The sequence below is a fragment of the Ascaphus truei genome, chromosome 5, assembly GCF_040206685.1.
Source record: "Ascaphus truei isolate aAscTru1 chromosome 5, aAscTru1.hap1, whole genome shotgun sequence".
Classification (NCBI taxonomy): domain Eukaryota; kingdom Metazoa; phylum Chordata; class Amphibia; order Anura; family Ascaphidae; genus Ascaphus; species Ascaphus truei.
Window position 1 is genome coordinate 30211380 of NC_134487.1, and position 15768 is coordinate 30227147.

General features: G+C 41.8%; 1 protein-coding gene across 3 annotated transcripts in view; it reads left to right on the forward strand.

Moving 5' to 3' along the window:
- SEMA3A (semaphorin 3A) overlaps positions 1–15768 on the forward strand; it is a 280469-nt gene that overhangs the window by 110377 nt on the left and 154324 nt on the right. For all 3 annotated transcript variants that reach the window (XM_075599556.1, XM_075599555.1, XM_075599554.1), the window contains exon 4: positions 6037–6156. In XM_075599556.1, coding sequence (XP_075455671.1) covers positions 6037–6156 — 120 coding nt within the window. The remainder of the gene's footprint in view (positions 1–6036; positions 6157–15768) is intronic.

Sequence of the window (15768 nt, forward strand, 5' to 3'; positions counted from 1 at the left end):
TTTTTGGAAATAGGTTCTCTAACAGAATTGGATACATTCGCTAGAAATATTTGGTTTAGTTCAGACTATCAAACATATAGCGATTGTTCTTTTTTTTTCTTGATAGTTTGGAGGAAAAAAACCCACAGAAAACCCAAATGTTTCGACGTCCACCCATCTCTAACGTAATAATGACACTCTCCAGTCTTATATCAATAAAGGGTGACCTCACTCAAAATTGTATAGTGTATAAAGGTTGTGTGCTACCTGGGAGGTAGGCAGACTGCTAGAGAAAGAGGAAGCACAAGAGTGTTCTCCAAAAGTTATTCCTTGGGTGGTGCCCTACAACCTATTCCTGATAGTGACAGTAGTAAATCAAATTTACAAACTTTATTAGCACAAAATTAACAAATGACAACGTGCAGGACAAACATTTTAGTAAAATTGGATGGTGTACAGGTCCTAGTGAATAGTACCAGGTAGTTAAAGAGATATTGGCACAGTATACATAAGTGTAACAATACACGTATAGACACAGGTACAGTACTGTATATAGTGATGGGGCACCTAAAATTTAATTCTAACTTATATAGTGGTCCCTCATTATTACTCTTTATAGAGTGTACCTGGTAGGGCTCCCTAGAGTATCACAACAGTGTGAGCAGATTTACTGACGTGTAGCTTGGGGTCTTTATGAGTGCACAATGTATAAACGTCCTAGGGCCTCATGCAGAGAGCAACGCTAACAGGGAAAGCGGCATGTTTTGCCGAAATCTGCCTTTAGAAATCTCGCCGCGCGGCTGGAGAGAACCTAAATCTCTCCAGTGTTGAAAACGGCCGTATTCAGAGAGGCGCGAACGCCATCTAGTGGCTGTTCGCGCCAAAAAAATGGCGCGATTTTCAACATTTTGCTTCGCCAGCAAGAAGCTGGAGCTCGGCGGCCGGTGGGGGAGAAAAAAAAACCGCGATTTTTTTCCCACAAGTTTCAACAGCGCTCATATCGCCGATTGAAACTCTCCATATGCATATGATTTTAAATGCAGTTTTATGCCCTTTCTGCATATGGAGATTAAATCACGCCAAAAAAGGTACTATTTTTTTCTTTCTCCAATTAATTCCACCGCTGCTCTCTGCATGAGGCCCCTAGTGTGTGGAGATGTTGAGTTGCAAACTGCATCACTCCCCAGTCCTGCCTTAGAACTCAGAAAAGAAACACAGAGCCCGTTGAGACTGATCTAAATATAAAGGACATGGGTAACTGAAAAAAAAGGAACGCGAGGTTACCAGTGGAATGAAGGAGCATATTTCAATGAAGGGATAACATAAGTATATTAGCACATTTAAAGCTGCTCATTTTTGCTTTCTACTATTTCTGCATGGCATCAATTCTCAGTATGAGTTAACAATGGAAAAGCAACGTTTTGAACCTAAAAACACATATTAAATACTAAATGGATCATTCCAAAGCATTTGCACGTGAAATAAAAAGTTGGAATTTAGATAAAGTATTTATGTATTTTGGCCAGTGTTTTAATGATAACATTTCAAGTTAACCCAAGTTTCTTCCATTCATTCTTTCATACACATCATCACTTGATATGAATGCAAACATGGTGGGTGTGACATGTTACATTGTTTGCTGGTGAAGCACTAAGATTGGTGACATAGCTTCAAGATAGAATCGCACATTGAGATTGCTTCTAAATCCTTTCACCCCAAATCCAGTCCGCACCAGATTTAGTAATACGCCCCAGTGAAAGCAATGGACAGTGTTTCTCTCATACTGTATACATAAATCTGGTGTGTGTTTTACAGCTGGTAGACTCCGATACAGCTGTATCATCCGTTATTGCTCTTACCAAAGCATTTCAATGGGACACACAATGCACTAGCGCGTGCAACCACCTTTCTAAAGGCATTAGATGCGTGCGAAAAAGGGGGGGGTAGCTCCGTGTGAATATTTCTGCCTTCGAAGTGTGTAGATCCAGATTGAATTCTAGTGCCAGCTCTTCTTGCAACCACGGACAAGTTACTTTATTTCCCTGTGCAACAGGCACCACAATTAAATTGTAAGCTCTCTGGGTCAGGAACGTATTGTGCCTGCAAATATTCTGTACACCGTACAGCATTGTGTACACTGTCAGTGCTAAAAAAGAAACACGGAAATATTATGTATATACCCCCCTTAGGAGTAGATCCGCAGAGCTCCATTAATGACTGATTTAACGTACTGTTAAGTGCTAACGGAGATCTTCAAAGCTCAGTAATGATGCGCTAAGTGCTGTTCTCAGGCGTAACGAGCCTTTGCGTTATTATTATGGACGTTGGTGCTAATGATATGCAGAAGAGGTGTTCCCTCTATCAACACAAATTCAAAGAGATCCGTTAAAGATACCGCAGGGATTTAACATAACGTTAGTCAGGTCAGAGCTAAAGGTGGCCTTACTCACACCCAGACCTTGAAATAGGTTTCTTACGGGGTCTGGTAAGTGTTAGACCACAGTTAGGTATGATTTCATATATAATATTGTTATTTACAGCAGGGATGCGCAAAGTTTTGGCACTGCGCCCCTGCCACCACTCCTCCTGTGCTCGCGCCCCCCCATTGCCTTCCTAAAGCGTCAAATTACGCTAGGGGTCATGTGACGTCACGTCACCACAGCAACGCATCTTCTGAGCCAAGGTAGGATAGAGTACAGAGGCCCCGCGCTGTCCCCCGGCATTTAATTTAAATGCCTTGGGGAACAGCACAGGGCCTCTGTATGCACCGCGCCCCCCCAAAAAAATCTTGCGCCCCCCAGTTTGCACACCCCTAATTTACAGGGCTCTTTTCCTCTCCTGTCTATCCTCTCTTTTTACTTTAATTAATCACCTTTTCAGGGTCTGCATGGAAGTAACGCCACCTTTGGATAAGACAGGCTTAACACTATGTTATTTGAAGATATCGCTGGCAGTGCTCACTTGGCATTAAACCTCTGCTAATCAGATCACTAACGACCATTGTTTTTGCCCATATTTAGCTGTGTGGATACCCGTTACACTGATAGACGCTAACGAAGGTTACCTATTTAGGTAACGTCACGGCAGTAGCCCAGATTTAGCGCAGAATCCACACGGTGTTAAAGTGTCGCGGCAAGATGCGCACTCTGTGTATTGTTTCCAATTACTGGCAGATGTAATTTGCTTATATTTTATTTAAAAACGTTTCTCTTTTATTCTTGCCAAAGAGGAAGCCACTATAGCGTTTCTTTTGTGAAAATAATGCCTGGGATCTATCTAAACATTCCTACATTTTGTTTGAATCTCTGTGTGTGGCAGATGTTTGACAGATGGATAGACTTTATTTTTGTAACTGTCCATGAAAAGTCTGCCTAAAATAGCCAAACCATTGTTCTATATCTGCCTTGTCTGGTTTACCAGGGCCTTTTCTGTTCTCAAGTACACATACAAGCATCTCCTAGCCCAGGGGTGGTCAATTCCAGTCCTCAAAAGCCACCAACAGGTCAGGTTTTCAGGATATCCCTGCTTCAGCACAGGTGGCTCAATCAAAGACTGAGTCACTGATTGAGCCACCTTTGCTGAAGCATTGACTGATTGAGCTACCTGTGCACATTGTGTATTAGTAACATCTGATTTTTTTTCTCGAAAGGCACCTGCAATAGTGATAGCGCAAATACTGTACAGCTGAAGAACCCTAATATTAAAGGATTAAACAGAAGGGGCCAATATGTGCTAGGCCATTAGCCACATTACTGTGCAATCAATTAACGTGGGGGGCTTACATTTTTTTTAGTGCACTGACTACCCAGCGGTTTTTACAACATAGCACCACTTAGCAAATTTGGCCCTAAGGATAGGGTTATAATAAAAGGAGCAGATATTTCTGAAAATGAACTAAATGTAGACTAAAGAGAACGTTGAAATACCCAAATTGGCATATTGATGAAAATATCTACAGTAGGACTTCTGCTTTAAATAATAAATTAGTTAAATATGCATTCCTGTGCAGCGGGGTTGTATTTCTGTTTACGGAACATGCCAAGTTGTAGTCTTTGCTCTCATTGTTTATTTAAACCCTGGAAAGACCTGGACCTAAAATATTAATGCATTTGTACATGTTTCTCGCGGTCGCGCCATGCCACATGGCCGTATCGTATCCCCTGCAAGTTAACTTTTCTGAAACAAAAAAAGTAAGATTCGCGTGAATTGTGAACAGCGAAAATGGTCAATAATGGAAAGTTTCTCTGTATTCACTGTAACTTCTTGTTTTTGCATATAAAAGAGGACACATCGATGAACGTTTCTGTGGGAACCATTTAATGAATCTATTTATGAGTTTTCCATGTACTAATGAGCGGGGACAAACATTACTATCTGATTTATTATATAATATAGTATTTGACACACACACAATTTTTTTTTTCAATTAATTCAAGTGAATATCATCTGCGGATCATTATTTGCTATTAATAAAAACACAGAATGTTATAATAAATCAGTCTTCAGATACATAGTCTGATATAAATATTTGGAAACTTGCAGACCGTGACCTGGGAAAGTTTTGCCTAACCTCACAAAACGAGTCATTGTAATCTTTTCAGAATGATATAACAAGGGATTTTTTGCCCCCCTGGCTATCTCCATCATCACAATTCAAAAGTAATCTAAATTAGTATTGCACTTTACAGGATGGTGAAATATTGAGAATAAGTGGACTAAAGAAATATACTGCTGAGATCACTGTGTGTTCTTTCTCTTACACTAGAACCATTCATACCCCAGTCTGTTCCAGCCATTCTTTCATGTGCATGTACAGTAGTGAGCTGATGGTTCCCAGACGTGGAAGAATTGACAGGTGGGGGACACCAGTTATGAGGAAATGTCATTTTAGGCTCTGAGCCAAAACTAAGGAGAGCCATGCACTGTGGTTCTGACACACGCTCAGTAACGCACCTTTGGAACTGTTGGTTTTTAAGCTGGGATTTCTGCACACAGCTATGCTAGGCAACTTGGTTAAAAAAACAAGACTTATAAAGACATTTCATACTCTTCTCAGAACATAAATATTAGTGGAGTCAAAAAAAATCAGATGGGTCACACAGGGCCAGCATAACATTACAGCCCACGAGCTCAACTCCGATTCCCTTATTTTTGTTTTGCTGTTGTAGCTTTGTCTGTGAACAAGTAGAACTTTGGTTTAAAGGTAGGACAACTATGTAAAGGTTGCAACACAGAAAGCACTTGGCCATGTTAGTACTGAATCTTTCCTGTCATATTATCATTTATTTAATTAACAATGATGTATTGGCTCCATTGCAGCATAAAGATAAAACTAGCAACCCCCTAAACCTCTTTTTGTCTTCTTATCATAGTTGAATAAATCACATTCCCCCCACCACCCTGTTGTCGATATAGCTAACTTTTTAATTCTGCCAGGTTCTTGCAAAAAATTGCCAATATGGCAGCCGGGGGTCACCAGGAGAAGAAATCTTTCTATTGGCCACGCGAACCAAAACTTACCTGGCGTCCATATTGTTTAAGGGTTAATTTAATGACAGCTGGGGGGTGTCCCTTAAAATGGGAACAGTGGGGTCAAACTCCACAGGATCCCCCTGCAGCCACTAAGGTAAGGCGAAATACCACCACCCAAATAGAATAACAGCAGCTGCTTGAAATCATTTTTTAATATAGACTTGGAAGTCCAACCCTGAAAGCATAACAACAGAAATACACAGAATATTTCTGTTGTTATGCACATGTTGTTATGGGCTTGTAAGGGACTATCATTATTTCAGGAAAGAATTCCAAATTGAGTGTGATTAGTGCAAAGTTAACAGAGATTTTACCAAGGCCAACATATACTTTTACAGCAGTGCTCACAGACACTAAACTAACGGAGGATTTATTAATAAAATTAGCAAATGTTAAAATAGAAGACATTTAGGAACAGCAATTATTTTGACATATATATGTTGGCGTTTATTTTTTTTTAACCAAAGTACAATATTCATCAGTCCACACATTTAATGCTAATTTTGTGTATTTTTACTTCTACAGAAAGAATGTGCAAATTTCATCAAAGTTTTGAAGGCGTACAACCACACTCACTTGTACGCCTGCGGGACTGGGGCTTTTCATCCTGTCTGTACCTATGTTGATGTTGGACGCTATCCAGAGGTAAATTTATCAAATGTGTTTATACTGCCCCTCGAGTAGATGTTACTGTATGTGGTAGAGCATTAGGTAACTGTGTCATCACCAATAGTAAGCCAACGCCCAATAACAGATGCCATCTTTTTATTCATGCATAGAGAAAAGACACATGGGCGGATTAAAATGCATAAACGTTGTTTATATATATATATATTTATTTTCTAGGTGAGGGAATTCTGACGTGAGGATAGAGAGATGGAGAGACACACACAAAAGGGGGAAAACAAACGGAAATGTACGGTTGCATAAACATTTAGCCCCTTAAGTCAGTATTTGGTATTCGCTTTGCACAGTAGGATGCTGATTTTTTTGCCCATTTTTCATGGGAAAATTGATCCAGTTCTGATAAGTTTTTTGTCGATTGTCGACGGACTGCAATCATTAACAATCGCCATAAATGTTGGATTGGATTCAAGTCAGGACTTTGACTGGGCCCCTCAAGAACATTAATAATCCTGTTCAACCACTCCAGCGTGGCTTTAGCTTTGTGCTTCAAGTCATTGCCCTGCTTAAATGTGAATTTCATCCCCAGTTTCAGAGTCTTGGCTGATTCAAACAGGTTTTCCTCAAGGATTCACCTGTACATTGTACCATTCATTCCCCCCTCTATCCTAACAAGCTTCCCAGTACCTGCTGAACAGAAGCATCCCCATAACATGCTGTTGCCACAACCATGCTTGACAGTTGGGATAGTGTTGACTGGGTGATGGACATTGTTGATCATGCGCCAGATGCAACGCTTGAAATTTAGACCAAAAAGATGCATTTTTGTTTGCGAAAAAGCATATAGATGATACTGCAGACGTGGAAAAAGGTTGCCGCCAGACAAGACAATTTTTTTTAACTTTTTGGTCAAAATTCCAAGCGTTACGCCTGGTGCAAGCCCAACACTGCACATCACCAAGTCAACACCATCCCAACTGTCTAGCATTATTTATAAAATATTTTACCAGGAACGATTACATTGAGTTACCTCTCGTTTTCAACTATGTTCTGGGCAGAGAGTTAAGACAAATAATACATGGTTAGAAATACAGTTAAATAAGTGAACAGGGTATACATTATATAGAAGACATTGCGTGCACAGTAAGAGATAATATATATTATAGGCGTATGTAACAGTTACAGACCAGATTAAAATGTGAGACAAATGTGAGTTCAATATCTAGTTGGATATTTCCTTTAGATAAAACTGACTGTTCTGAGCCATTTCTACATGTTTTTTTTTTAAATGTTTGAATGAATTATATGTGTGTTTTTAATGAGTAATTGAACTAATAAAACTTTTTTATTTTTTGGTTTATCGGTTCCCTTAGGGTTAATAGACCCAAACGGAAATTTTTCTGTAGGATCACTGCTAGCCATTTCATTTCTATCCGGCATTGAGTGCTATGTTAAAGGGGACCCTATCTGATCCTCTTTGGATCACCACTGTTAATAATATTTCATTGTCCCTTTCAAGCACCTGCCTGTATTTAATGCTATATCTGACTTGTATAAAGGATGAGCGGTCTCATCCCCTTTATAGTTTAAAATGTGAGACAGCCTTTGTTTTGAAAGAACTTAGACTGGTGGCGGAAGGGAGAGTCTCCGCTAGACTGTTCCAGTTGTGGGGTGCACAGTAAAAGAAGGAGGAGCGGCCAAATACTTTGTTGAACTTTGGGACCATGAACAGACTTTTGAGTCAGATCTCAGATGCTAAGTGCTGCATGTGAGGGGTGAGGAGCTTGTTCAGATAGGTGTGTAGCTTGCCCATAAAGTATTTGAAGGCAAGACAGGAGAGATTAACTTTGCGCCTAGACTCAAGTGATGACCAATCTAGTTCTTTGAGCATTTCACAGGGATGTGTGTTGTAATTGCATTGGAGGACAAAGTGGCATATTGAGTTGTAGAGGGTATCAAGTTTGCCAAGGTGAGTTTGGTGTACTATGCCATATACTATGTCCCCATAGTCTATAATTGGCATCAGCATTTGTTGTGCGATGCACTTTCTGACCAGAAAACGTAGGGAGGATTTGTTCCTATATAGTACACCTAGTTTGGCATAGGTTTTGGATTTCAGGGTATCAATAAGCAACCCAAATGTTAAATGGGAGTCAAACCAAATGCCCAAATATTTGAAACTTGTAACAGGGGCTAGGATAGTATTAGAGTTGGTTCTGATCTGTAGCTCCTTCATTGGAAGATTTAGGAATTTAGCCTTTGTCCCAAATACCATTGTTACAGTCTTGTCAGTGTTTAAAAACAGTTTGTTTTGGGAAATCCAGTTTTCGAGTCTCAAAAAGTCAGACTGATGTATGTGTTCAAGGTCGGAGAGGCTATGGCTGTGTGCATATAGGATTGTGTCATCTGCATACATGTGTATTGAAGCTTCCTTTCAAGCTGTGGAAAGATCACTGATGAACACTGAGAAGAGTAGGGGCCCCAGAACAGAGCCTTGCGGGACACCACACGTGATATCCACGGGGTTGGAGTTTGAGCCTGAGATGGACACATGTTGGGATCTACCTGATAGGTTCCTACCTGGTGGCGGAAGGGAGAGTCTCCGCTAGACTGTTCCAGTTGTGGGGTGCACAGTAAAAGAAGGAGGAGCGGCCAAATACTTTGTTGAACTTTGGGACCATGAACAGACTTTTGAGTCAGATCTCAGATGCTAAGTGCTGCATGTGAGGGGTGAGGAGCTTGTTCAGATAGGTGTGTAGCTTGCCCATAAAGTATTTGAAGGCAACTGAAACCAGTTTAAAGCATGCTTCCCTATTCCAGAGCTCTGGAGTTTGTTAAGCATCTGTCCAGGTCCGCTAGAACACGGTATTTTAGAGCGAGTAGATAGATGAGACGTACCACAGTGTTAGCTTTACAGACTTTAGCCTGCTTTATCAGTCCCAGGCAGTGGAACTGCAACACGTTGATGATAATACAAAAACAAAACCCTGCTCAACTGAGCTATTAATAAGCAGGTTTCCCTGAATAGGGTTGAGCAGCTTGTCCCTTCCAACAAAATAAAGTAACAAGCTCAAACATAAATATATGATAAGGGCGATTTACCGAGGAGGGAGAGGGAGAGAGAGAACAGGGATAGAGGGAGAGAGAGATCAGGGAGAGAGAGAGAGAGAAAGACAGAGACAGAACAGGGAGAGAGAGAACAGGGATAGAGAGAGAGAGAACAGGTTGAGAGAGAGAACAGGGAGAGAACAGGGATAGCGAGAGAGAGAGAGAGAGAGAGAGAGAGAGAGAGAGAGAGAGAGAGAGAGAGAGAGAGAGAGAGAGAGAGAGAGAGAGAGAGAGAGAGAGAGAGAGATCAGGGAGAGAGAGAGAGATCAGGGAGAGAGAGAGAAAGACAGAGACAGAACAGGGAGAGAGAGAGAACAGGGATAGAGGGAGAGAGACATCAGGGAGAGAGAGAGAGAGAAAGACAGAGACAGAACAGGGAGAGAGAGAAAAGGGATAGAGAGAGAGAGAACAGGGATAGAGAGAGAGAACAGGGAGAGAACAGGGATAGCGAGAGAGAGAGAGAGAGAGAGAGAGAGAGAGAGAGAGAGAGAGAGAGAGAGAGAGAGAGATCAGGGAGAGAGAGAGAGAGAGAGAGAGATCAGGGAGAGAGAGAGAAAGACAGAGACAGAACAGGGAGAGAGAGAGAACAGGGATAGAGGGAGAGAGACATCAGGGAGAGAGAGAGAGAGAAAGACAGAGACAGAACAGGGAGAGAGAGAAAAGGGATAGAGAGAGAGAGAACAGGGATAGAGAGAGAGAACAGGGATAGCGAGAGAGAGAGAGAGAGAGAGAGAGAGAGAGAGAGAGAGAGAGAGAGAGAGAGAGAGAGAGAGAGAGATCAGGGAGAGAGAGAGAGATCAGGGACAGAGAGAGAAAGACAGAGACAGAACAGGGAGAGAGAGAGAACAGGGATAGAGGGGGAGAGAGAACAGGGATAGCGAGAGAGAGAGAGAGAGAGAGAGAGAGAGAGAGAGAGAGAGAGAGAGAGAGAGAGAGAGAGAGAGAGAGAGAGAGAGAGAGATCAGGGAGAGAGAGAGCAGGGAGAGAGAGATAGAGAGAGAGAGCAGGGGGGGGGGGAGAACAGATGGCTTGTTCAAATAGATGGGTAGCTTGCCCAGAAAGTATTTGAAGTCAAGACAGGAAAGGTGAACTTTGCGCCTAGACTCAAGTGATGACCACTGTTATTAAGCAAAAACCTTTCTTGCTTTATCCATTGTAACATCTCCGGAAGAAGAGATCAGTGTAATTCGAAAGCTCGCAAAAATAAAAGCATTTCGCTAGCCACAGAACGGTATCATCTATTTGTTTATGTATATATATATATATATATTTATATGAAAATATATATATCATATGATGAAGCTTCAGTTGTGTGCTGATTATACACTGTATGATGTGTTGTATAAACAAATAATGTTTTACTCAATATACAGTAAATGTATCAAAGTGTAGGAGGATAAATACAGATTTAACCCTTTGGCTGCCAGAAGGGCCAATGTGTTGCAGCCTCCTTTGGCATGTAATAGGTTAATATCATATATAAAATGTGTGACAGAGAGGAAATCGTTAAGGGGATCAAGAATGAAAGGAAAGGGGAGAAGAAAAGAGGAGGACTGGTAAAAAATATATTCTCTATATGGCTATGATTTTCCTTAAAAAGATATGATGTTTTTGTGTGATAGAACAGGAGTTTGGCATATACTTGATCCTATCATTAAACAGGATGTACAGTTGTAATCCTAAATGTGATGTTTTTGTCTTACACTACTTCAAACGATCTGATTTAGTGTATTCCCTGGTTTGCATTTTTTGGTGAGCTCGCAAAAGGCTTCTTCCTGGACTTTATGTACAGGGGTCAGATACGTGTGAATAAACTGAACAAATATAATGCCTTCCTAAGTGGGATGTTACCCCAATGTGCTGCAGCATGGTCCATAAGGAGAGATGGTGTTAACACATAGTTAGAAATGACCCAAATATGTGTTAACATTGCATAATCCCATTGAATAGGGTGGGTAAGGATAATAATGTATCACAGATTAACCACTCAAAGCAGTAATCTTGGCCATTTTGTCAGATTAACCACTCAAAGCAGTAATCTTGGCCATTTTGTCCAAATTTTTTTTTTACAGAATTTGTATCTGGAGCTTAAGCACAGGTTTTTTTTTATTTTGTAGCTCTGGGGATCAACAACCTTCCCCCCCACCCCAAGATATCTACCCTTTTAGTTGACAGTTTACATCCTGGATTTTCAAAGATGGTGCCTGCAGTCATCTGTTGCGGTTTCTTATTGGCCCCTGAGATCTGCGTGATTTGTGGCCATTTTGTTTTGCCGATTCTGAGCTGAAACAAGGGCAACTAAAACAGTTACAAATAGCGCGGTTCAGATGCTGAGAACTAGTTTGAATTAAACATATTTTTGTAAATAACTATAGGCGGGATTGCTGTTTAAGGAGTAGAGAGCATTGCTGGGAGTAATGTCAATTAATCCAAATCTCGAAAAGTGTGGTCGTTTTCAGAAATAGGAGATTCTGTTTACAACTACTACATACCCTCCATCCATCATTGTTGGAGAACAAAATACATATTTTAGCAAGACCAGGCTAATATTATTTAAGCAAAATGTAGTGGCAAAGGCATTTATGGTTTATGTCAGGAAGGGCGTGTTTGTTTCTGTTTACAAACTGCGATAGTGGTTTTGAGTATTGTAATTTACTGCTCACGAAACTACTTCTATGGTTGACTGAAAAACACAACTATGTTCAAGGGAATAGGGCATTTTCACAATACATTGTGCAGTGTAATTGCACCAAGGTATTACCCCCTCTTCTTGCTCATACTGTGCTCTGTGCGGGAGGAAGTATACTACTGTAACACCCCTTCCCTCCTCCCCAGTGAGATTTAGCTGATATGGGTGTTATGGTGCTAACCTGTTAGGCTTACTAGAGGCCTAAGCCTCCATGCTTGGGGAGCCTGGGGTGGCTGATGCAGCGCCTCCACCCGTGAAGATCCCTACGTCGGCGGGATAGCCCTTCACAGGAACCGGCATATGGTATACCTATATGGTATATCTCCAATAACCACAATCCACACAAAGCATATGGCACCTATTTACTATGGTCGAAGAGTTCAGCAATACAGAACATACACAATAGCAATGTCAGGTAGATACCAACAACCCAATTGTTCCCCCAAAGTACTGAGGGTGCCCTGGGCACCATAAACCCGATGTCCGGCAGAACAATCCCACCCAGGGATATGTGAGGGCAGTGCTACCCTCCTCGTGTGGTGTTGGTGCCCGTGGGTACATTCCTGGGTACTCAGGTACACCAGGGTATGCTCAGACAATTCGCATCCATGATCCCACGATGTAGGGCCTCCGACACAATACAAGTTTCGCCTTACGTTCCGGTAGCGCTGCACAGCCGTTCCACTAGGCCTGGGGAATCCTCTGCCACGGTTCCGTCTGTTCCACTGAATTGTCTGCACACTAAGGGGCAAGTTACACTGTTAAACTGCCCACCAAGCCCACCCTCTTTTGAAATTCTAGTTGGCAAAATCTGCCTCCCCTTTTCTAAGCCCATCTTGCTTGCTGGCATCTACCGCCCCCCTAAAGCCCCTCTACAATCCCTGACTGATATCACCCAAATTCTTGGCTCCATTTCCTCTCTGAATGAGAAGAGTGAGCTGCTAGTTCTAGGGGATTTCAACTTCAATTGGCTTGACCCTAAAAACCACAAAATCCAGATACAACTCAAGTCACTTAACCTATCGCAACTCATTTCCCAACCCACACGGATAAACCTGAAATCGCATAACCATTCCTTGCTAGACTGGATTCTCTCCTCAAACCCCAGCAGAATCCAATCCTCTGGCATCCTTCCTGATATTTTCAGTGACAATGCAATAGTGTACTGTGTAAGAAAAATTAAACCGCCCCATTCAAGCCCTAAAGTTCTCCTCACTAGAACATTTAAAAACTTTAACCCACAACAGTTTCTGGATGACCTTACCAACTGCCCATGGCACAGAATCGATTTAATTCCCGACCCTGATTCTGCACTTGACTATTTCCAATCCGAGTTCTTAAAACTCTGCGATACCCATGTTCCACTACGCAAAATAAGGGTACGGGGGGCCCACCTTCCATGGGTTACACCTGACCTTATAGCACTCTACCAGTTCAGGGATGCCTTGTGGAAATGCTACAAAGTAACTGGCACTACCAAGGATCTCAATCACTACAGATGCATGCGGAACATGTGCACAAGGCAAACAAGGCATGCAAAAGCACAATATTACTCTGACAATCTCCACCAGAATACATCAATCCCAGCTAACTTCTGGAAGGTTATCAACAATATATTCCAGCCTCCTAACCATCAACAACCAAATAATATCACTAAGGGGGATATTACTCTGACAAACCCCACTGACATTGCAAATGCATTCAATGATTACTTTGTGGGGTGTGCCACTAACTTATTAGCGAAACGCAGCCCAAACCACAAACCTGAATCTCATCCTGGGAGTACCCCTACAGTCCCACCCCCTCCCAACACTGCCCACAATTTTCAATTTGGCCCAGTATCTGAAGTGGAGTTTATACAAGCGCTCCTCAAACTAAAACTAAGCAGCCAATGTGGACCCGACTTACTACAATCTAGGTTCCTACGACTTGGTGCCCCAGCCATTTCCAAACCAATTGCGTCCATAGTCAACTCTATGCTGTCTGCAGGCCATATCCCTAAGACCTGGAAAACTGCCAGAGTTGTCCCAATCTTCAAAAGTGGGGACAAAAACACTGTCTCAAACTACAGGCCAATCTCACTTCTCCCAATTCTATCCAAAGTCATGGAAAAATGTGCCCACTCCCAATTAAGCGATTTCTATACCAAGACAAATTTCCCTAGCCAATTCCAATCTGGGTTTCGTCCCAAACACTCCACTGTAACTACCCTGCTAAAAGTTTGCAATTAAATCCAGTGTGGAATGGAACGGGGACAACTCACTGGTGCAGTATTCCTAGATTTTGCAAAGGCTTTTGACACAGTTGATCATGCTATCCTGCTTAACAAACTCCAGAGCTCTGGAATAGGGAAACATGCTTTAAACTGGTTTCAGTCCTACCTTTCAGGAAGATCCCAACATGTGTCCATCTCAGGCTCTAACTCCAACCCCCTGGATATCACCTGTGGTGTCCCGCAAGGCTCTGTTCTGGGGCCCCTACTCTTCTCAGTGTTCATTAATGATCTTCCCACAGCTTGTAAGGAAGCCTCAATACACATGTATGCAGATGACACAATCCTATATGCACACAGCCATAGCCTCTCTGACCTTCAGCACATACTTCAGTTTGACTTTTTGAGACTCGAAAACTGGATTTCCCAAAACAAACTGTTTTTAAGCACTGACAAGACTGTAACAATGGTATTTGGGACCAAGACTAAATTTGTAAAGCTTCCAGTGACTGAGCTCCTGATTAGAACCAACGCTAACAACACCCTAACACCTGTCACTAGTTTTAAATACCTGGGCTTATGGTTTGACTCCCACTTAACATTCGGGATGCACATTGATACCCTGACAACCAAGACCTATGCCAAATTAGGGGTACTTTACAGGAAAAAATCCTCCCTAAGTCTCCTGGTCAGAAAGCATATCGCACAGCAGATGCTAATGCCAATTATTGACTATGGAGACATAGTATATGGCTCGGCTCCTCAAACCCACCTTTGCAAACTTGACACCCTCTACAATTCAATTTGTCGTTTTGTTCTCCAATGCAACTACAACACACATCACTGCGAAATGCTCAAAGAACTAGATTGGTCAACACTAGAGTCTAGGTGCAAAGTTCACCTTTCCTGTCTTGCCTTCAAATACTTTCTGGGCAAACTACCCACCTATCTGAACAAACTCCTTCTCCTTCCGTGGACCCCAAAACTGGAACAACCTACCAGAGACTCTCACATCCACCACCAGTTAAGTTCTTTCAAATCTAAGGCTGTCTCACATTTTAACCTGGTCTGTAACTGTTTCATACGCTCATAATATATATATTCTTTAACTGTGCACGCAATGTCTTGTATATAATTTATACTCTGTTCATTTATGTAACTGTACTTGTAACCATGTATTATTTGTTTTACTCTGTGCCCAGGACATACTTGAAAACGAGAGGTAACTCTCAATGTATTACTTCCTGGTAAAATATTTTATAAATAAATAAAATAAATAAATAAGTCCCTTACTATTGGCCAGCCCTATGACTAGCTACCTGGACACCACCTCTCCTCTTCCTGCAGTTCCAACCTCAAGATGGCCGCTGCCTTACACACAGTCTATATGTATGTGGCTGTGCTAACCACAACATGACAGACACAGTTCACTAAACCTTCCCATGCAACGGGACCACTGCCAGAGAGAAGGCAAGGGAGGGTAACCTGCTACACTACAACAATACTACATTTGCTACAATGGCCTAAGACCACCATTGACTGGATCCAGTCGTAGAGATTAGAAGCCCAAATGAAATTATTTATTTGAATTTATATATAATGTTATTTGTACAATGGGCATTAG